Source organism: Tyto alba, unplaced genomic scaffold (genome assembly GCF_018691265.1).
Source record: "Tyto alba isolate M040663 unplaced genomic scaffold, T.alba_DEE_v4.0 Super-Scaffold_22, whole genome shotgun sequence".
NCBI lineage: Eukaryota > Metazoa > Chordata > Aves > Strigiformes > Tytonidae > Tyto > Tyto alba.
Genome location: NW_024881296.1, coordinates 24,571,846 through 24,590,086, shown reverse-complemented (window position 1 = coordinate 24,590,086; position 18,241 = coordinate 24,571,846). Strand labels below are relative to the sequence as shown.

Here is an 18,241-nt window from a genome sequence, read left to right as displayed (position 1 = left end):
TCAATATTGAACAATCCACACCTCATCAGAAAGCGTGACTCATGAATGTCCTCCAGTCACACTGGTTTTCAAAGTGGGAGGCAGAGAGCAGGTTGCCAGCAACGGCAAGAGCAGATAGAAAGCAATGATTTGTACACACATATGCACGTAAACAGTCTCAGTTTAAATAATCTTCCAGCATCCATCTTCTGAAAGACAGTGCAATTGTACAAATGCTCACAAAAATCAAGTATGAACTAGCTCAAAAAAAAAAACAAAACAAAACAAAATAAACAAAACCCCCTCCAGTTTGTTGAATCAGTGCAAGTGTCAAACGGTATCAGAAGTGATAGGGCTCTGACTCACGTTTACAGAGAAAAAAGCTGCACTGCTTCAGCCCTTCCGGCATCCTACCATCTGCTCCAACCTTCTTCCAGAGCCACTCACCCTGCAACTGATTTGACAGAAGAAAACATGAATCGTGCCTGAGTCAATTCAGTTCAGTCGGCATCTTCACTTAAACCCACCTTTTAGGGGAAGTTTAATTTGCTTGCCTGAACCAGAGCAGCTCAGGTGCAGACATGTTCCCTCCTGCTACCTGTGTAGTGGGGGGCTGGCACACAGGGGCCGTGTTAACGCACAGCAGCACAGCAGCCGAGCTCATCTACCATCACCCTGGAACTCATGGAACTTGTACACCCATACAAGACCTGCCATTCAACAACAAGATGTTCCTTTTACATATCCTACTGTTTTAAATATGTCCGTCTCCATTTTGCTTTCCTGTAACCTCCAAAAACAGTACCCCCAAACGACCATAGACATAATGGGGTCTTTTCTCTTTTGAGTATGTTTACCTAGATGAATAAAAGCAGTAGGTATGAAGTGCCTTAGTTTTGCCTCTATTGCACCAGTAAAGGACTTCACATATATGTAAATACAGTGGTTGAACTGGCTAAGTACAGTAGTGAGATCTGCCCTTCAGTTATGGATGCTATCTTTGCTCTAGGGAAAGGAATTTGTTTACCAAGCTTTTCATGCAGCTACTTTTACATGAGCAATGAACAGTTTTTAAAAATACATATGTCTGTGTAATGGGGCAGGCAAAGGAAAAAAAAAAGGAAGTGCAACACAAAGCCAAATTTGCAAGAAAAAAGAAAAACTGCTAAATATCATGCAGTTAGAGTCAGAAAATATATTTCCAAGATAAAATAACATACTCAAACTTTAAACACAAATTAAATAATTTGTGGTGTCTTATCTTGAGTGTTTGAAAACAGTCATAATTTCTAAGATTACCTCAAGCACTGCATCACTCTTGGGACCCAAAAGTGCTCACAATAATTCATGCGACATTTAATAGACAAGTTACAGAAATAAAATTGCTTGTTATTTCCATTCTCTTTCTTTGGAAGGGGAAGGAGACAGGAATTATAAATATTTCACCTGCTTGAAAGCTCATGGTTTGTTGTTTTTCTTTTAAGCAAATTCTTGCTTCTTTGAAAACGGGAAAAAACAGTGAAATGATAAAAGGAAGAAGTGGTGATGTACTTGGAGTATATGAGAGATGAAAATCAACAGAGAGAAACGAATAAAACCAGCCAAAAGTAGGAGGGGTAAAACATAGGCAGGAAAAAGCACAGAAGCATAAATATGAAGAAACAAAGATTACAAAGGCATGGTTCAGTGGCAAAAGCTATACAGGTCAAGATGTATGACATATGTTTGCGTTTGGAGAGCTAGGATTTGTTGATTCAGAGAAACGTATTTCTCCCTTGGAGAAGATTCCAAAGCATGTGAGATACAGTTCTGGGTGAATGGGCATCAAGAGCAAAATAAAAGGAAGGGGGGGAAATCATGTTGGAGGAACAAAGACAAAAGGATAAAGGACAAGTGTTCATGTTGGAATGATGCTTTCCTGGTCATCTCTTTCCTAATCCCCCTCTTCACTGCCTGCAACTGCGGAATGACATGGGACATGAGTTTTCCAGTTTCCAAAACCAAAGGGAACAAAATCATTTATTTCAATTGTAGCAAAAAGACCAAACAATTCCAAGAACATACAAGGTATGTTCCTCTTCAATGACAGTTTGACTTTACAGTCTGGACACACAAAGCACATGCCCATTTTAAAATCACTTTGCCCCATGTGTACACAAAGGACCGAAACACATTTCTGTCTTATTCTGTAAACAGCTGGTTAATGCAAAGCGTCAGACAGATAATGGAAGTGACACTCTCGACAACTTAAGATGTTATCAACTGATCAATAAATAGTAACTTGAGACTACTATGAAGAGGCGCAATTAGAAACTGCTGCAAAGTAATGTTTTTTAATCAGACTCCCCTCTTTTTTTTGTAAGATTAAAAACCTACTGCAGTCCAAACATCACAAACATGCTGAACACCATTCTCATACCCTTAAGGTTTGTTTTTTAATTAGCCTTCAGAGGATGAGTAATAATTTTCCAGTGTAAGTGCTTTTTAAAGACCAAAATCTACCTTATTATTATCAAAATGAAATATCATTGCCACCCTCTATTTTGACTTTCCTTAAAAGGAGAGTGCAAGTGATACAAGAATGACTCAAGACCAATACACACACACAGAGCTAATATAGTTATATAAAACCTGAGATTTTTCCCTGCTTCAAGACTGCCAGTTAGAATGAGCACCGATCATATATCAAAATGCTGTAGCTTGACTAAAAACGTTGTACATGGCATACAGTTATACTGCACATAAGCTCAAAGACACGACAGAAGCTGTGGTGTTCGACTCTGGTACAGCACATAACTCACAGCAGTAATGAAATCAGAAGGTGATGAACAGCTATCAGCTCATCCTGCCCTAGCAGATCTGAATCATGCAGCTGCAAAGAATATTCCTCTCTGAAGGATCGAAGTGTTAAAACGTGTAAGTAAACTGTAAATGGTGGCTTAATAAGTAAGTTTTATAATCATGGTTATAAAATATTATAGTTTTGATCCTACATTTACATTCTGATATTTGCAGGAAGCCCAGCGCTTGCCTTCAGAGGCTCTGCTGAAGGCGATGAGACCGCACACAGATGCAAGTGTCAGCCCACACAGAAAAGCTTTCCACAACTAGGCCTAATCATGGCAAACAGAATAGAGTAGCACCCAGTCCTGATGCAATACGATCAGGTTACACCTTTAATACCTCTTTAAAACCAGGAAAGTTAACACACTTGCAGTACATGGATACCACCGACTGTATTATTTCAAAGAATATTCAAGTAGCTTCATGGTATCTGCGGAAGATTTACAATTAATAAATCCCTCTAAAGTAATCTGGAGCCCACTAAGGACAATTCATCTGCTGAGCTCACGTGTATGTTTAGCCACTGGTTATCTGCTGAACATTTTTACCTTCTTTACTACTACCGGTATGTCAAGATGATCTACATTTCACTGGTACAATTTAGGATTTGTTAACGTCACTATCTTCTTGAAGATGCCAAGTAACGAATGACCTTTGATATTCAACTGCATCACTTAGCAAAGCGTACAGAATTTCTGGAGGCAGCACTAATATTTATAAGCTTACTTATAAATATTAGTTCCTATTAATGAAAATATTAAAAGCTGCATATGTAATTTGAAAAATTTTTTTCTGCCACAAGCTACAAAACAAGCTACGATAGTTAAAAACAGGTAAAACAGTATTAACTGTTTAAAAAGAACTCAAACATTACTATAGCAAGTGCTTTAGCAGTGTGAGAAACTTTGTACTAGGTGCTTTAAAAAAAATAATAGAAGTCAAACTGTACTGTTCGTATCAAGTGCCTAATTCTTTGTCATGCATAGTTAATATAACCACTCCAGCGTAAGTGCAAAAATCAGTATATTTGATTTAATGTTACTGTGTGTTCACTTTATATAGATAAAAAGACTCCTGAAGATTCTGAGCAAGAGAGAAAAAAGCCCTAGGAGGACACAAGAAGCCTGCTTAAAAAAAAAAAATCCAAACCTCCAAACCAAACATGGCTTAAATGAAGACCAAACTCACATACAAGTAATCATCACAAACAGAAAGTAATGCTGTTACCTAGTGGTGGAAAGCTAGGTACATGCAACATGGTACAGATGGGTTTTGGTTTGGTTTTTTTTTTTTTTTACTAACTTGGAATTCTCATCAACAAGCTACTGAACAACTTCAAGAGAAAAAAACAGGCCTAATTCATAAACTAATGAAAGATACTGCTTTTCTTGCATGCAGTTCTGCGACAAAGGATCAGTATTTTCGCACCTGCCAGCTTTGATTCTCAGCAGAGTAACTGACAAACAAGAAGCTACATCATTTCCTGACCATCCCAAACCTGCTGTTTTACACTCATCTTGCACCAGCACCAAGAGCTGGAAACGGGTGATATAAAAGCACTACAACCTTAATCCTCAAGCATTAGTCTTTCACGGAGCACGATAACCAAAACAGGATCATGCGTCCCTCAGCATCTTTCAATCTTTCAGCGTATTTTCAATCATAGAAAGCAACATTAGCTGAATTCAGCCAGGATTCTCTATGACATCTGGATAAACATGTTTCTTTATTTTCAGTCAGAAAATAAATAACTAGAGGAAGAGAAGGAATATTATGAACACTTTAATGTCACTTACTCAAATGCAAAGAAGAGTCCACTGGTGACCAAGATGAGAACAAGAGTCAGGTAGAAGACTCCAGTCTGTCGAGCCATCATGATCCTCCCATTGCAGAAGAATTTGTTTCTTCCAGGAAAAACCTCCCATTTTCTCTTGGGAGCTGATTTCTTTTTCTTATGGGGAGACTCCATGGGAGACGAAGAGCTGTGTGTGCTGATCTGACTGTATTCACAGTCTTTCATGGGCCCACTACCACCTCCAGGAGTCATCAAGAGAGAGTAAATGTGGGGAGAACCCCACCAAAAATATATACAATATATATATGTGCAAATATCCTTCTGACTGAGATAACCCTCTCCACCAGCCCCAGTTAATAAAAAATAAAGATGAAAAGTCTGCTACCAGACTAGCAATAGGTGTATCATGCAAGCGCCAGTTAACTCTTCAAAAACCAAAGCTGTCATATCAGAAATGCTTGAGATGGATCCTTCCTTCCTTCCTCCACCAGTTACAAAACCACCATGTAGGATAATCCTGTTTAAAACAACTTATCACAAAACAAGATTTAAAAAAAAAAAAAAAAAAAAAATAATTATAAAGCAGTTAGACTGTCCAAAAAAAAAAAATTAGTCTTTTTTTCAAGTTTATTTTCAAATGGGAGGGTTTTGTTTTGTTTTTTTTTTTTTTTCCTTCCCACGCACACCCTGAGAGATCTCTCCGAGGGTCAGATGGTTGGTCAAGGAAAGGTTTAGCAATCGAGTCTATCATTCATAGAGATTTGTTATAATCCTCCTTTGCGCAGCAGATTTCACTGCTAAAAATGACCATTCCTAAAACGTTCCCTCGAGAGACATGCGTATCAACTCATTTAAAAAAAAAAAAAAAAAAGCAATAAAAGAAACCAGGCTGCAACTCCAGCTTCCGAGAAACACTTCAAGCTCTCTTCTTTCTGACGCCGCCGTTCAGCGGGAAGCGGCCGCCGCTCCGCGCAGACCCGGGGGCTCCCCGCGGGCCCCTCTCACGACCCCACGGACGGGGATTCTCCCGAGCCCGCGGCAGCCCGGGGCAGGGCCGGTCCCCGACAGACACCACAGGAGCAGGTCCTCCTCATCCTCCCTCCCTCGCCTCACGCCCCGCGCCCCGGGCGGCGCCGCCGCCGCGCTTAACCCCCGCCTCCCCCTACACAACAGGTTCCCGCCGCCGCCTCATGCTCCCCAGCGCCCCAGCCCCGCGGGGCGGGCGGCCGTGCGGAAGGGAGGTCGAGGAGGGAGAAGAGAGGGAGGCTCCGCCGCCGGTGGGAGATCTCTGCCGGGACTTCTCCCTCCTTCCCTCCACCATCCTCGCCGCCCGACTCAGGGCCGCCGCGGGCGGTCGCACGCCGCTCCCGCCGCTCAGGCTCTCGCCCACGGCCCGCGGCGGTGCCGGCCCCCCCCCCGCATCCTGCCCCCTCCCCTCGGCGCAGAGGAGCTGCTGCCCGCCCGCCTGCCTCGCTTCGCCGCGCTTTCGCCCGGAGCAAGGTGAGAAGAACGCCCAGCTCCCCCCCCTCCGCCAGCCGGAGAGCGGCGACTTTCCTCTCCCCCCCCCTTTTTTTTTTTTTTTTTTTTTTCCCCCGAGCCTCTATCCCGGTTTCTCCCCGGCAGCCAGACCCTGAAGCAGCAGCTGCCGCCTCTTCATCTTCAGGGGGAGGCGGTAACCACCGCAGCGGCGGCCGCCCGCGGGAGGAGCCGGGGGGAGGCGGCGAGGGACGGGACCACACGGGCGCGCACCCCCTGCCGCGGCCAGTCAGTCGCTCCGCGGCGACAGGCCAGGCGGGTCCCCCGCACCGCACCGCACCGGCCCCTCTCTCTCCGGCCGCTGGAGCGCGAAGACCGCACTAACGCCGGGCGGGCCAGAAGCGCCGGGGAGCCGCGCTGGAGCCCCGCTCCCGCCGCCTCCCCGCCCGCCCAACCTTCGCCTCCCCCGGCCCACGCAGCCGGCCGCGCGCCGCCGCCCACGGCACGCGCGCGCAGGAAGGCATGCAGGAGCCGCGAGCGCCGTCCGCCCTCAGCCCCAGGCGGCGGCGGCCCCGTCCCTCCCCCGCTGCAGCTGCCGGGCCGCGGGCGGGCGGTGCGGCTGAGCGACGGGAAAAGAAGAGCCCCGCCCCCGCGGCCCGACCCAGCGGCACCGGCCGCCCGCCCCGGGCGGGCTCAAACACGGGCAGTCCGGAGTCACGCCCCGGCTTCCCGCTGGGAGTTGTAGTTTCGACCCCCGCCTCCCTCCCCGCCTTTCGGCGAAGCGGGGGCGGGAGGGCGGACTACAAGTCCCAGCATGCCTTGCGAGCCGTCCCGGCGGGAGGGGGGCGGGGCTGCCGGGCAGAGCGGGAGCGGCGGCGGGGCCGGGCGCGGAGTGAGGTGTGCTTTAGTCAGGCCCGAGGGCCGGGACTGCCCCCCTCTTCGCGGCACCCTTGTCACCACCGAATACCCAGAGGTTGTTCCTCTCACAGCTACACAAAGTCCTCGACTGCACCAGTGAGTTGGGCCGACAGGCAGCTGTCCCTACTTCTGTCCACACGTGCAAGCGTTTCACTGCTTTAGCAAAGGAATCCGCCATTATGTTGATGGGAGAAACGAGCTCGTTCACCACCACCAATGTGTTCGTACAGACCCTTAGTCCGTCCTGACTTCATGAGGCCCATCCCAGAAGGGTATGAGCCGTGAAAGAAAAGCTCTTCCAGCAGCGCAGTCCTGGACCAAGCCCTTCTGGGGCAGTACCGCCCTGGTGCGAAATGGTGCTGGTGGCAGGGTCGCCTGCAGAAAGCCCAGGGAGGCAGGGTTCCCACAGCTAAGGCAGAACCACTCTCAAAGCTGCTTCATGTTTCTGCCAAGTATGTTCTCCATGCACGGCCAAAGAAAAGCAACAAAGCTGGTGAAGAGTTTGGAGAACGAGTCTTATGGGGAGGGGTTGAGGGAACAGGGGTTGTTTAGCCTGGAGAAAAGGAGACGGGAGACCCTACAGCTACCTGAAAGGAGGTTGTGTCAAGGTGGGTGTCGGTCTCTTCTCCCAAGCTGCAAGTGATAGGACAAGAGGAAGCGGCCTCAAGTTGCACCAGGGGAGGTTTAGATTGGGAATTAGGAAAAATTTCTTCACCAAAAGGGTTGTCAAGCATTGGAACAGGATGCCCAGGAAAATGGTTGGGTCACCATCCCTGGAGGTATTTAAAAGATGTTTAGACGTGGTGCTTAGGGACATGGTTTAGTGGTGGACTTGGTAGTGTTAGGTTAGCGGTTGGACTTGATGATCTTGTAGGTGTCCTCCAACCTAAATGATCCTGTAGTTCTATCATTCTATGAACTGCTAGAGATAAGCGGACATGCACAGTGCTAACTAAAGGGTTTTACTTTGACATGCCTTTTACAAAGGTTTCCAACTTACTAGAGGAGCTGGTATAACCTACAGAGAATGGACTAGTTTGGGACATGCAGGAGGAATCAACCCTGAGTTCAAAAAACCTGAAGGCATACTGAACAAATTTCTGGAAAAAGTTAAGACCTATTACATTCAGCCCACATCTCTTATGGTTGAACGTTGTCCTAGGAGACACCAAAAACACAGCATGAGGATGCAGCTGAGATCTTGCACATAGGCAATGTGTTTTCTGTTTTCATAATTCCATTTCTAATTTTGGAATGGAATATTTATCCCTCTAATATACTAAGCTAATTCTTTACCCATAAACAGTGCCTAATAACAAAGGAAACATGGAACAGTGTGACCGGCACTGGATACTCCTCCTTCCTTGGAGGAAGTTAATTACTTTGCTAACCAAATTACACAGAGTAGCCTGGTACACACTGTGGAGGGGTGTCTCCCTTTGCAAGGTGTAGAGGACTAGTCCTTTGCCAAGTGGGCAGGAGGATGTAAAACCAGTTTCTGGTATCATCTCTCATGCAAATGCATCTGATTTCCCCACATGTAATAGATGCTGCTGCATTATTCCTTCCATCTCCTCCTCCTTCTGTAGTGCCTGTTGTCAACAGTTTGCCTGCTATCTCATAACTTAGATATCACTGCATTTTTTATACTTTGAGGTGTTTTTTATAAACAGCTAATAACTTTTCTTTCTATCTTCCCGAATGCAGTGTCAATATATGCCAGCAGAAGGCTGCTGACAGAAATTTTGTGGTTCACTGACAAGCATTTTTCATCTTCATGAGGTTTTGATTAGCATATTGCTGGAGATCTGTCTTCAGTGCTTTGACAATATTAATAACTGTATGATGTCAAATGGCACTGTTCTCTCCTGATATTATGAAATATTTTAGACATTTGCAAACAGAGCAAACAGTTCATGCAAAAATGTCATTGTTGTCTTATCTTCACAGGTAGCACTCAGGCTAATTTCAGAAACACTCTTCAGAAGCAAAACATTTGTAAACAATACCAGCACCTCGTTCAAGCTGCTGTCTCACTCCACAGTCTTTCCCTTGGGTTTTTAAGACGTTGTGGTTGGGAAGTGAACTTCAGCCATATTAACTGAGAGAAATACATAAAAGAATTTGAGGAGTGCCTGGAAAAATAATTCTAGAAATTAAACTCAGAGAAAAAACCCACACTTTTACTTTCAGTAGTGAACCTACTTTGATTCTAACAGGATCACCCAGTGCCATGCATTTTACTTTCCACGTGATAGCCTGTTCTAGTCCCTAATCAGTACCAGTATTGCATTGCGATTTGGAGTCTTATTCATGTCCTTTTGCAAACATTATGAACATGCTATCAACACCTCTTTGAAGTTGTTTTTAAAACAATTTGAAAACTCCCGTACAAAGAATATTTTATACAGCTAACACTTCACACAATTCAACATTATTCTTGAAATCATTTGTTATCATTTATTTACAACATCACTGAAAATTGGTTTGAGGCACTGTATAGGTTAAATCTTAAACACAGTAGGTAGGACAAATACTCTCTCTTCATAAAACTTTGTAGGATCATGTGTTACGGTATGAACTCTTCTGATGTCTTGTTTGTGACTCACGTTGATCTCGTGCAATAGATGAATATGTGGCAGCAACATCACTTAGTTTAAAAAGAAAAAAGAATGTCTTTTTGTTCGGAAATGCTAATGAAAGAGCTATCGCCACTGAAAGCTGTTATCTCTTACCCTGTCTGCAGTGTGGAGGTGTCATAAGGGCAAGTCTTAAAACAACAGGGCAGCTAATTTGCTGAGATGACACGTCACCTTACATATATAGAACATCTGTTACCATGCTTCGTGGCGGAATCTGCTTGACTATGCTGGAAGCATTATCAGACAAAGTATTTAAGTGATTAAATAAACACGAACTAGAAAACTATCATTGTGGACATAAGATACATGTACTCTACACATCCTGCACTGCCAAGTCAATTGCTTGTTACTTCCAAACAAAACAGGGGAGGAAATGACAGGTATCATACTGAAAGATCTTCTGATATTCTTACAGGTGGAAAGCAAGCTCGGCACTGTCATGGACACACTTTCTAGGCAAATTTTCCACAATTAATTTTGAAGAAATTTTTTAAAATTCAAACAGAGTTGTGATACCATAGTCATGTGAGACACTGAAAGTAGCCTTGCAAGTCCAGACTTGCCAAATACTTCAGTACATCATACACATCAGTTTACAATGTCAAGAGCAGGTAGTGCTGAGGTTTGTATAATATACTTGTTTTCCAGACCAAATATTTTTCTCCCTTTTCTCTGCTGTTTTTCCGAAGTTACTTCTCCCTGGACCATTGCTTGGACAGTGAGCCATCATTTTAGAGTCTTACCAACTATTCATTTTGTGAAAGTACTTCATTTCCTTGAAAAAGACTTTGGGTAAACTAGCAATACTGCATTTCATAAAAGTTGGCAGGAAGAGCGAGTGAGAATGTGCATCCGAATCTCTCTCTAAGGAATCAAAAAAAAGATAGAGGTTATCATTACAATGCAATCAACTTAAGCAGGTCCAAAAAGCTTTTAAGTGTCTCTTAAGTCTTGCTTTTGAAAGACTGAGATGACTAGCCATTTGTTGTACAGCCTTCCAACAAAGTGTAGCATATACTACTCCTCTGCAGTAGATGAGTTAAGCAGGCAAGAGGAGGTAAGAGAACTTTTTCATGGCAAGCTCTGGAGACCAGAATCAATTTTGTATTTACATTTACCCACTGCATGTTAAAACCATATCTCTTGATCAGGGTGGCTTTTTTCTGCTTTGAAGCATTCGAAACACAGTTGTTTAGAATTTAAAAATCTGTAATGGCTTAATCATATAGAGTCTGGAATATTTTTATAGTTTTTCAACTTCTAACTTTGGCTTCTTACCATATAGCTTCATTGCTTTGGATAAAAGTCAGGATTTATGGAAATTTTCATTCATTCCAGCCAAATAAAACAAAAATTCTCCTTAAAAATGCAATCAAAATCCAGAAGTTTTCAGAATCAGGCATGCTTCCCTGATCAATGACTGCTTCCATAGCTGAAGGGAAACTGCCTCAAAATCTTACAGTTTAAACTGAAAAAATAAACACAAACATTGTGCGAGGTCATAAGTGTGGTATTTTAACCCTATATATTTATGCTTGCTCTAATTTGAGAGAAGGAAAGAAAAAAGTCAGTCATTCTGGGAAGCAGACACAGAACACGAGCCAACCAAAAGAAAGGGCCAGTAAAGTACAGTTACATGAGGAAAAAGCCCCAAATTTTCCAGTGTTATCAGTCATGGAGCACAACAAAAGTTCCCTCACTGGAGCCAGGAAATAATTTTCCTCGGTCTTACGTCATTTATTAGTAGAGTACACTGTTCAAACAGTGGAGTGAATTACAGTTTGTTTGATGTTTTGCTTCCCTGTGAAGATCTTTGTAGTCATCATTGCATGATGCAGAACAGCATCATTTAATCAGTCAGTACTATACAGAAATTTCTGTATACTTCAGTGAAGTCAGGCATCCACATTACTGATTCTTAATTAACACGGTTCATACATCTTTGTCCTAATCCTAGTTTACCAAACCAGTACTTTTCCTTCATTAAACTTCCTCTTTAAAACATTTTTTTGTTTTGTTTTTTGTTTCCCACAATACAGACAGGAAGTGAATTTGGCTATTCAGAGAAATGAACATATGATCATGGGTCATACCCCTCTGTACCCTTCACTGCACATCTGCTTTCCAATTTCTAGGCATCGCCGTTGCTAAACTCCTTGCTATTGAGCCAGGCCTCATTATTTTTGTGTTCAGCACAATTAATATTAACACAAGTGTCAGCGGTGGCTGAAAGGGCTCTGGATTTCCTTTCCCCATCACAACCACCTCACTCTCACCCAGGGCCCGCAGGACACTCCCCACGGGCCAAGAGAAGTGCATGCTGTAGCTAACTGGGAGCTGCACACACGCTGACTGGGGCCAGCCGGCTGCCACCAAATAACCAAAAATGAAGCAACTCGCTAGCGCCAAGGGAGGAAGCCCTCCCTCTCTCACCCTTTTCCTGCTCCTAAAGTTAGCAGTGAAGGGTGGCAGCTGTCCTGTCCTCTCCACGAGTCAGACCCTTCCACCCTCACCCTTGCACTCTCTCCACTGCTCATCAGATGTTTTGCTAAGCTGTCTTGGTACAAAAGTATCAGCAGAAATAGAAAACTATTCACTTTTTTTTTTTTCCCACTGAGTTAACTTTCTGCCACTGAAAGAAGCTGAAATGACTCATCAAAGGACATGACAAAGCATCCAGGACTTGTACAAGGGAGGGGTAGGAACACATGGCCCAGGGAAAGGACACCAGTGAAAGAGGAAAGAGTTTTCCTCTTTATAAATATATATAATATAAATTCAAATAGATATAAAATAAAGGGGTAGAGAGTAGGACTGTAGGCAGCACTTCGATAGGTCTAGGCTGCCACTGAACTCCAGGCTCAACCAGATGTGCTTGCAGAGGCATCCCATGGGTGTAAGAGCCGGCAAAAAGTGTGAGGAGACAACACACAGCTTAAAGACAGAAAAGGAAGGGAGAGTAGGACCTTCACCTCTGGTAGTGGTGGACTCATAGATAAACACAAGCCACCTCATTCTGACTTGCTCAGGATGGCAGCACATAATGACCAAGTCCTTTCCACAGCACTGGCATTATCTTCCATTGACTTTTACGAAACTTTCAAAAATTTAATTATACTTGAAACTTCTCTTTCTTTCCTATTCAGCTGAGCAAGTTCCAGAGTCGTCCTCTGGGGAGAGAAGGAAAGTCTGACTGACACTTTAAACAATCGTGTAAGTCTGTTCCCATAGGAGACAAACCAAAAAATAATAAAATACATACCTATAAATGGCCATGTAGTTAAAGGGATGCTGTTAACAGCAATTATTTTAATTAACCAATTAAAATATAAATGTTTCGAGAGAGTTATTTAACTAATATCTCCTGTGTAAAATAATATCCCTTTTACAGATGTTTATTTTTTTCCTTCTGTGCCCTACTTGGGGCTATAGAAATAGAAGGGACTGGACTCCCAGTTGACAAAAGAATAACCACAGATATGCTCCAGTTACCTCATATACAACCATTTTTGCTCCCCCTCTGCGTATGTTTCCTGGCTGCCTCGCTTTTCCACCGCCTCAGCAAGCAGCCACTTACAGTACTGTGGGAAGGTAGGAACTTGTGCTCTGCAGTGGAGCACAAGAAGGTGATTCCATACAGCTCATGAAGGAGCATGACACTCATTTTGAGAAAAGCCTTCTTCATAATTATAGTCGTGGGCTGTTTCACTGTTTTGGACTACACACTTGGAGCATTTACAGCAGAACCATCCATTGCTGTCAGTGGAACACATCCATAACGTCTGTTTATATGGGTTAACACAAAATACATAATAGTTTACCCAGAGGAATTAGGCAATTAGGGACTTCTGTAAATCCCAGAGGGGGGGCTACCTGCATCATTAAACACTTAACTAGGCCGTTTCAAAATGGAGCTAATTGCTTTTGAAAATCTCTTTAATGCTTCACTGTCACCATTCAGCATCATTAACGGGGAAGATTTAGCATAGTGTCATTGTTTTTCTCTTGTTCCTTTCTTTTCGTTCCCATTCTCCTTTCCCTGCCTTCAACTTGTTTTTGTGTCTCTTCTAGACCTGCTCTCCCCACTGCGCATACCTTCTTTCATACCCACCCCTCTTTCCCACTGTCCTGCCATAAAACAATCAGCAAAAAGAATATGGGAGAACAGGTCATTTTATACCTCTCAGAGCTATTGTTTTCAGGACAGTAAGCCATGATAGACTCAGGGGTGCAGCACTGCAAGGACTGAATTAATTTCAAATTTGGAAAGCCTGGGTTCCTTCCCTCTCTCCCCAGCAAACAGGCTAAAAAAATTATTTCGTTTACTTGATAATTTATATTCTGTAGAATCTGAATATTCAGTGAGCTCTGTATACAAAGGACTAGATATGACTCATGAATCATATGGCTGACAACACTGCAGTAAAGAAAGGAAGTCTGACAATCAACAGAAATGTAATACTGATCATACACAAGTGTGGTCAGAAGCATAAAACAAAAACATTTTTCCACTATTTTTGTTTATTTATTTACTATAGTTATCATTCCCATATTTCTGTGAACACTTAAATGGATAGGCTTTGTTCTGCTCAGAAGCTTGTGCCTGACTAGATATGTGTTTATGGCACCAGAGTTTTAGCAATTCTACTACTAGTTGATGCAACATCTTCCAATGGAAATGTGGTTCTCACTTAATAAATGCAAATTTCATATTGAAATCAATGTAATGGCTCACTTTTAAGCATCCTCCTAAGTTTGTCTTCTTCACATGTGCCCAAATGGACCTTGTAAGACATATTTCTATTTTTTCATGTAAGATTATTAGCCATTAATTATGTTAACTAATTATTCTTCAAAAAACCCAGTAACTTCTTATAAGAAATGGTACGAGATTATTTGTATGGATAAGAGAATGTTTTGGCCAAGATTCTGAGAGTAACTTGTAAAGGCTTTAGAACACATGCTTTTTACACCAAAATAGGAGAATGAGTTTATAAATCTTAATTTTTGTAGAATTAGTTTATACTAATCTACTAGCATTCATATAAATGAATTCTGATGAGCAAATGGTAGTCTGCAGTACAATCACATCTTAAACCAATAAAACTGTAACCAGCAAATCCAGGAAAACCATTCAGAATTCTAAAGAAAATTATTCATGCAATAAATAATAAGCAAAGATTAGTCTTGGAGGCAGTATGAATTGGTATGTTTTATTTGATTAAAAGGAGTGTAGGTACAGAACACTATCAGGAAAAAAATCTTAACTTTGGAAAGAAATAAGGTTGGGAGAACAATTTAAACTCAGACTCGATATAAAGGTAACAGAAGTGTTTACCAGTAAGCAGAGTTCCCAGTGTGACATCCATGTATTCATTTGTACCACAGGTATGTGTAAGCAGATATTGGAGAAATCTTTTCACTTTGCCTACAGCGGGGTGCACTCAGCCTGCCTTCCCTCCAGCTCATGAAGTAGACCATCCTAATTCAGTTGCCTCTCAGCTTCAGAGCCCCAAGTGACCAGTAGCAGCGTCAGAAGGAAGGAGGGTGAGGAGAGATGCTTGTGTGAATATCTGAGCTTGAAGAGCTTCAGTTACTAGTAAGGAGGCTCCCCTTTTAACTTTGAGATACGAACATATATATTTCCATGTGGAAATTTAAAGTGGGGTTAAATGGAGAAGAACGAAATCTCCAAATACCTGTAGTGAGGAGTCTGAGTCCTTCATGCAGATGGCATCTGCCCTGGATGCCTCAGAGATGGTGAATACTTGGTAAAGTTGATGGCTGAAGCTTCAGGTGGCTGTTCAGAGCTGAGGAGTAGGGGCAGAGGAAATCATGAGGGGAAAAGTCTGGCACTCACTGCCCTTGGGGGAAGCTGCAGGTGGATTTTTAGGGACGGCTTTACTCAGAAGGAACATCTTGAAAGGGAAAATTGTGTAAAAACTTGCATTTTTCCACTTCTGAAGATAACTGCAACTAGGAAGGATTCCTCCACAGAGAAAGGCTAACGAAAAGCCAATTACTGGTGACGTGAGCTCATGGGGATTTATAAGAACCCAATTTTACTTCCATTTTTTGTGATTCTCATCCAGGCCAACTGGCGCAGATGAGCTTTTGGCATGCAGGTGAGAGCTAGTGCTTTCCTAACCATCTAACTTCATCCTTTCTTCACACTCAGAGAAGCATATTTTAGTGAAAAATTCATCCCATGCTTTTTTTTTATCTGCATACCACAGCCATGTCTGTTATGCATTACGCACAACACTCAGCAATTGTCTGTTCTAACCACAATACCTAACCACAACATGTTGCTCAGAATAAGCCTAGCATACATCAGTAACCTCTGCATAGCCTGCACTGCAAGCACACCCCACCTGCTGTTATTTTGCTTGCTGCAGCTGCCACCATACCTGCTCCTTGTGCAACAGCTCAAGAAATCATGACAGTGTCTCAGGCCTCTCCTGAGCCTGCCTGGGCCAGGTAAGCCATCTCTAGATGTCACATCTCAATGCTTTGCAGAAACTTCTAGACTTACAGAAAATAGATTTTTTTTGCTTTTTTTCCAAGGATCTTTTTTTTTTTTTTTTTTTTTTTCCAATAACCAATACTTCATAACTTACGAGGTTTTTCATCTTGGAGACTAACATTCCCTGTGGCACCATGTTATGGCCTGTATTTGGGACAAGCCGTAGATCATCAAGCATTCTTGGCCACAGGTGCGAGGTGCCTGTCTCAGAGTGAGCACCTGCCATTCAGCACTAACTAGCATTCTGGGCACACAGGCATATTCAGGAGGCATCTAGTGCAGATTAGCTTCAGCAAATCCAAGGTGGGTCTGTTTACAGTCAAGATCTTCAAAGCCACTCTCCACAGCCTGTATCCCCACATAATCTTCTTCAGCAACACTTGAAAATATTGTCAGCTCTTTACCCCCTGTGGACTCCCCCGTTGCAGGGAACAAAAGACAGGATAAAAAATTCCCACGGGCTGTGTCTACACAATTCTTATAACCACACTAAGAAAAATATCAGCCATTGACAACTCTCCACCCTTTCAGAGTGGGTAGCTGGCACTGTCTCCCCCTCTGCAGAACCTTGGCTTCTGCAAAGATGGACAACCTGTGTTTATTTCAGGCATTGCAGCTTTTTAATCTTGAATGAAGTGCCCCCATCCAGCCAAGCTGCACACATGCAGTGCTGGGAGGGACTGTGCAGTCTGCTTGCTGACCACCTGGACTTCCAGGATACAGTGGATGCCAGTTTCCCATGTTCTGTGAGAAGCCCTGTGACGGGATGCATCTCTCACCATCTCTGTATGAGGGGTTTGCTGAACCCTTCAATGTGGATTAGCCCCATAAGATTATGTCTTTCAGTCTGTCTGTATCCATCTCAGCATTGCTGCTGCCTCCAAGCAATCCTGAGCCCTGGAAGTGTAGGCAAATGTGTACAGCAACAGCACAGCCTCACAAGCACCACCTGGGTCTGCAGGCACTGCTTCAGTGAATGTTCATTCCAACCAGTGCTCACAGGGCAGAATTTTTCTCATCATACGTGACCAAAAAACCCCCACTCCTTTCCTTCCTTCCTCTGCACCTCCTCAAGAAGACAAAAGCGAGAGTTTCCTCTTTATACAAAAAGCCCAAAAAACCCCAAACCTCCCACTTCCTTCCAACGTCATGAAAAGCACCAGTTTATCACTCCTTTCCACCAACTTACCCAAAGCATACAACTCTCCAGCTTTTCAACACCTCATAAGTTTCGCTCCTCCCCAGCCTCTGAGAAGTCGGCAGGCTGAGGAATACTCCTTGCAAAGGTCAGTGATCAAGCCTGTGCCATGAAAGGCCCACACAAGAACAAAACCCAAGCCCTCTCAGGCAGATTGACAGTATCTCACTGCTTTGCTGCCTGCCCCATATCCCTGCCCAACAGAGGCAGCCCACATTCCCTGCCATCCCTCTCTAGGAGGCCAGCTGTGGAGCTGAGGTGAGGGAAGGAAATACTTGCCCTCAAAGCCCTTACTCAAAATAGATGGCAAGCAGAAAACGTTAAATAAAAACATGTTGTAAAATACATGTAGATCTGTATGTAAAAAGATTTCTTGTAAGTAGAAGAGTTTGCCCCTCAAATTAAATAAACCCAAGTGCTTACGTGTTAAGGCTTCATCTAGTGTTGCTATGCAAACCACTTCAGTGGAGAAGCACTGGATTCAGTCACCATGAATTAGGGATGCTCAGGCTGGAAGTTGCTTGGGCCGGTTCTGTTGCTTGAAGGGTTGAGAGGGTCTGTGACATGTCCTTGGATGAGGTTTTAACAGGGGTGAAAGTCAGAAAGCGCCTGAACAGCTTTCGAAGAAGCTGACATTCCAGCAATGAAGCACTCTGACCCTGCGAGTGGGTGAGATGCTGGTGCATCTCCCATCTCCATCAAGACTCACCACCTCCTTAATACTGCTTGTCTGTCACAGCTTGGCAGCCTGCTCTGGGCAGCAAGCAGATCAAGAACTTCGTACTGCTGCATGCAGGCACCTTGCCCGCATCTTCCTCAGCTTCAGCAGAGAAAGTGAAAGAGAACGAAGCGATTCAGGGATT

At 43.6% G+C, this 18,241-nt stretch overlaps 1 protein-coding gene and 1 long non-coding RNA gene across 5 annotated transcripts in view; one reads left to right on the top strand and one right to left on the bottom strand.

The window, feature by feature from the left end:
• Positions 1-5,206, bottom strand: part of ZDHHC14 (zinc finger DHHC-type palmitoyltransferase 14) — a 107,473-nt gene extending 102,267 nt beyond the window's left edge. The window contains exon 1 of one of the 4 annotated variants that reach the window (XM_033011617.2): positions 4,620-5,206. In XM_033011617.2, the coding sequence (XP_032867508.1) occupies positions 4,620-4,870 (251 nt within the window). In that variant the 5' untranslated portion in view covers positions 4,871-5,206. The remainder of the gene's footprint in view (positions 1-4,619) is intronic. The other 3 variants (XM_033011615.2, XM_033011619.2, XM_033011616.2) reach the window with 3 other exon arrangements.
• An 837-nt stretch (positions 5,207-6,043) lies between these two features.
• On the top strand, positions 6,044-17,725 carry LOC122153754. The gene is made up of 2 exons (XR_006165627.1): positions 6,044-6,118; positions 15,043-17,725. It is a non-coding gene; the product is annotated as an uncharacterized LOC122153754 (long non-coding RNA).
• The last annotated feature ends 516 nt before the right edge of the window (positions 17,726-18,241 follow it).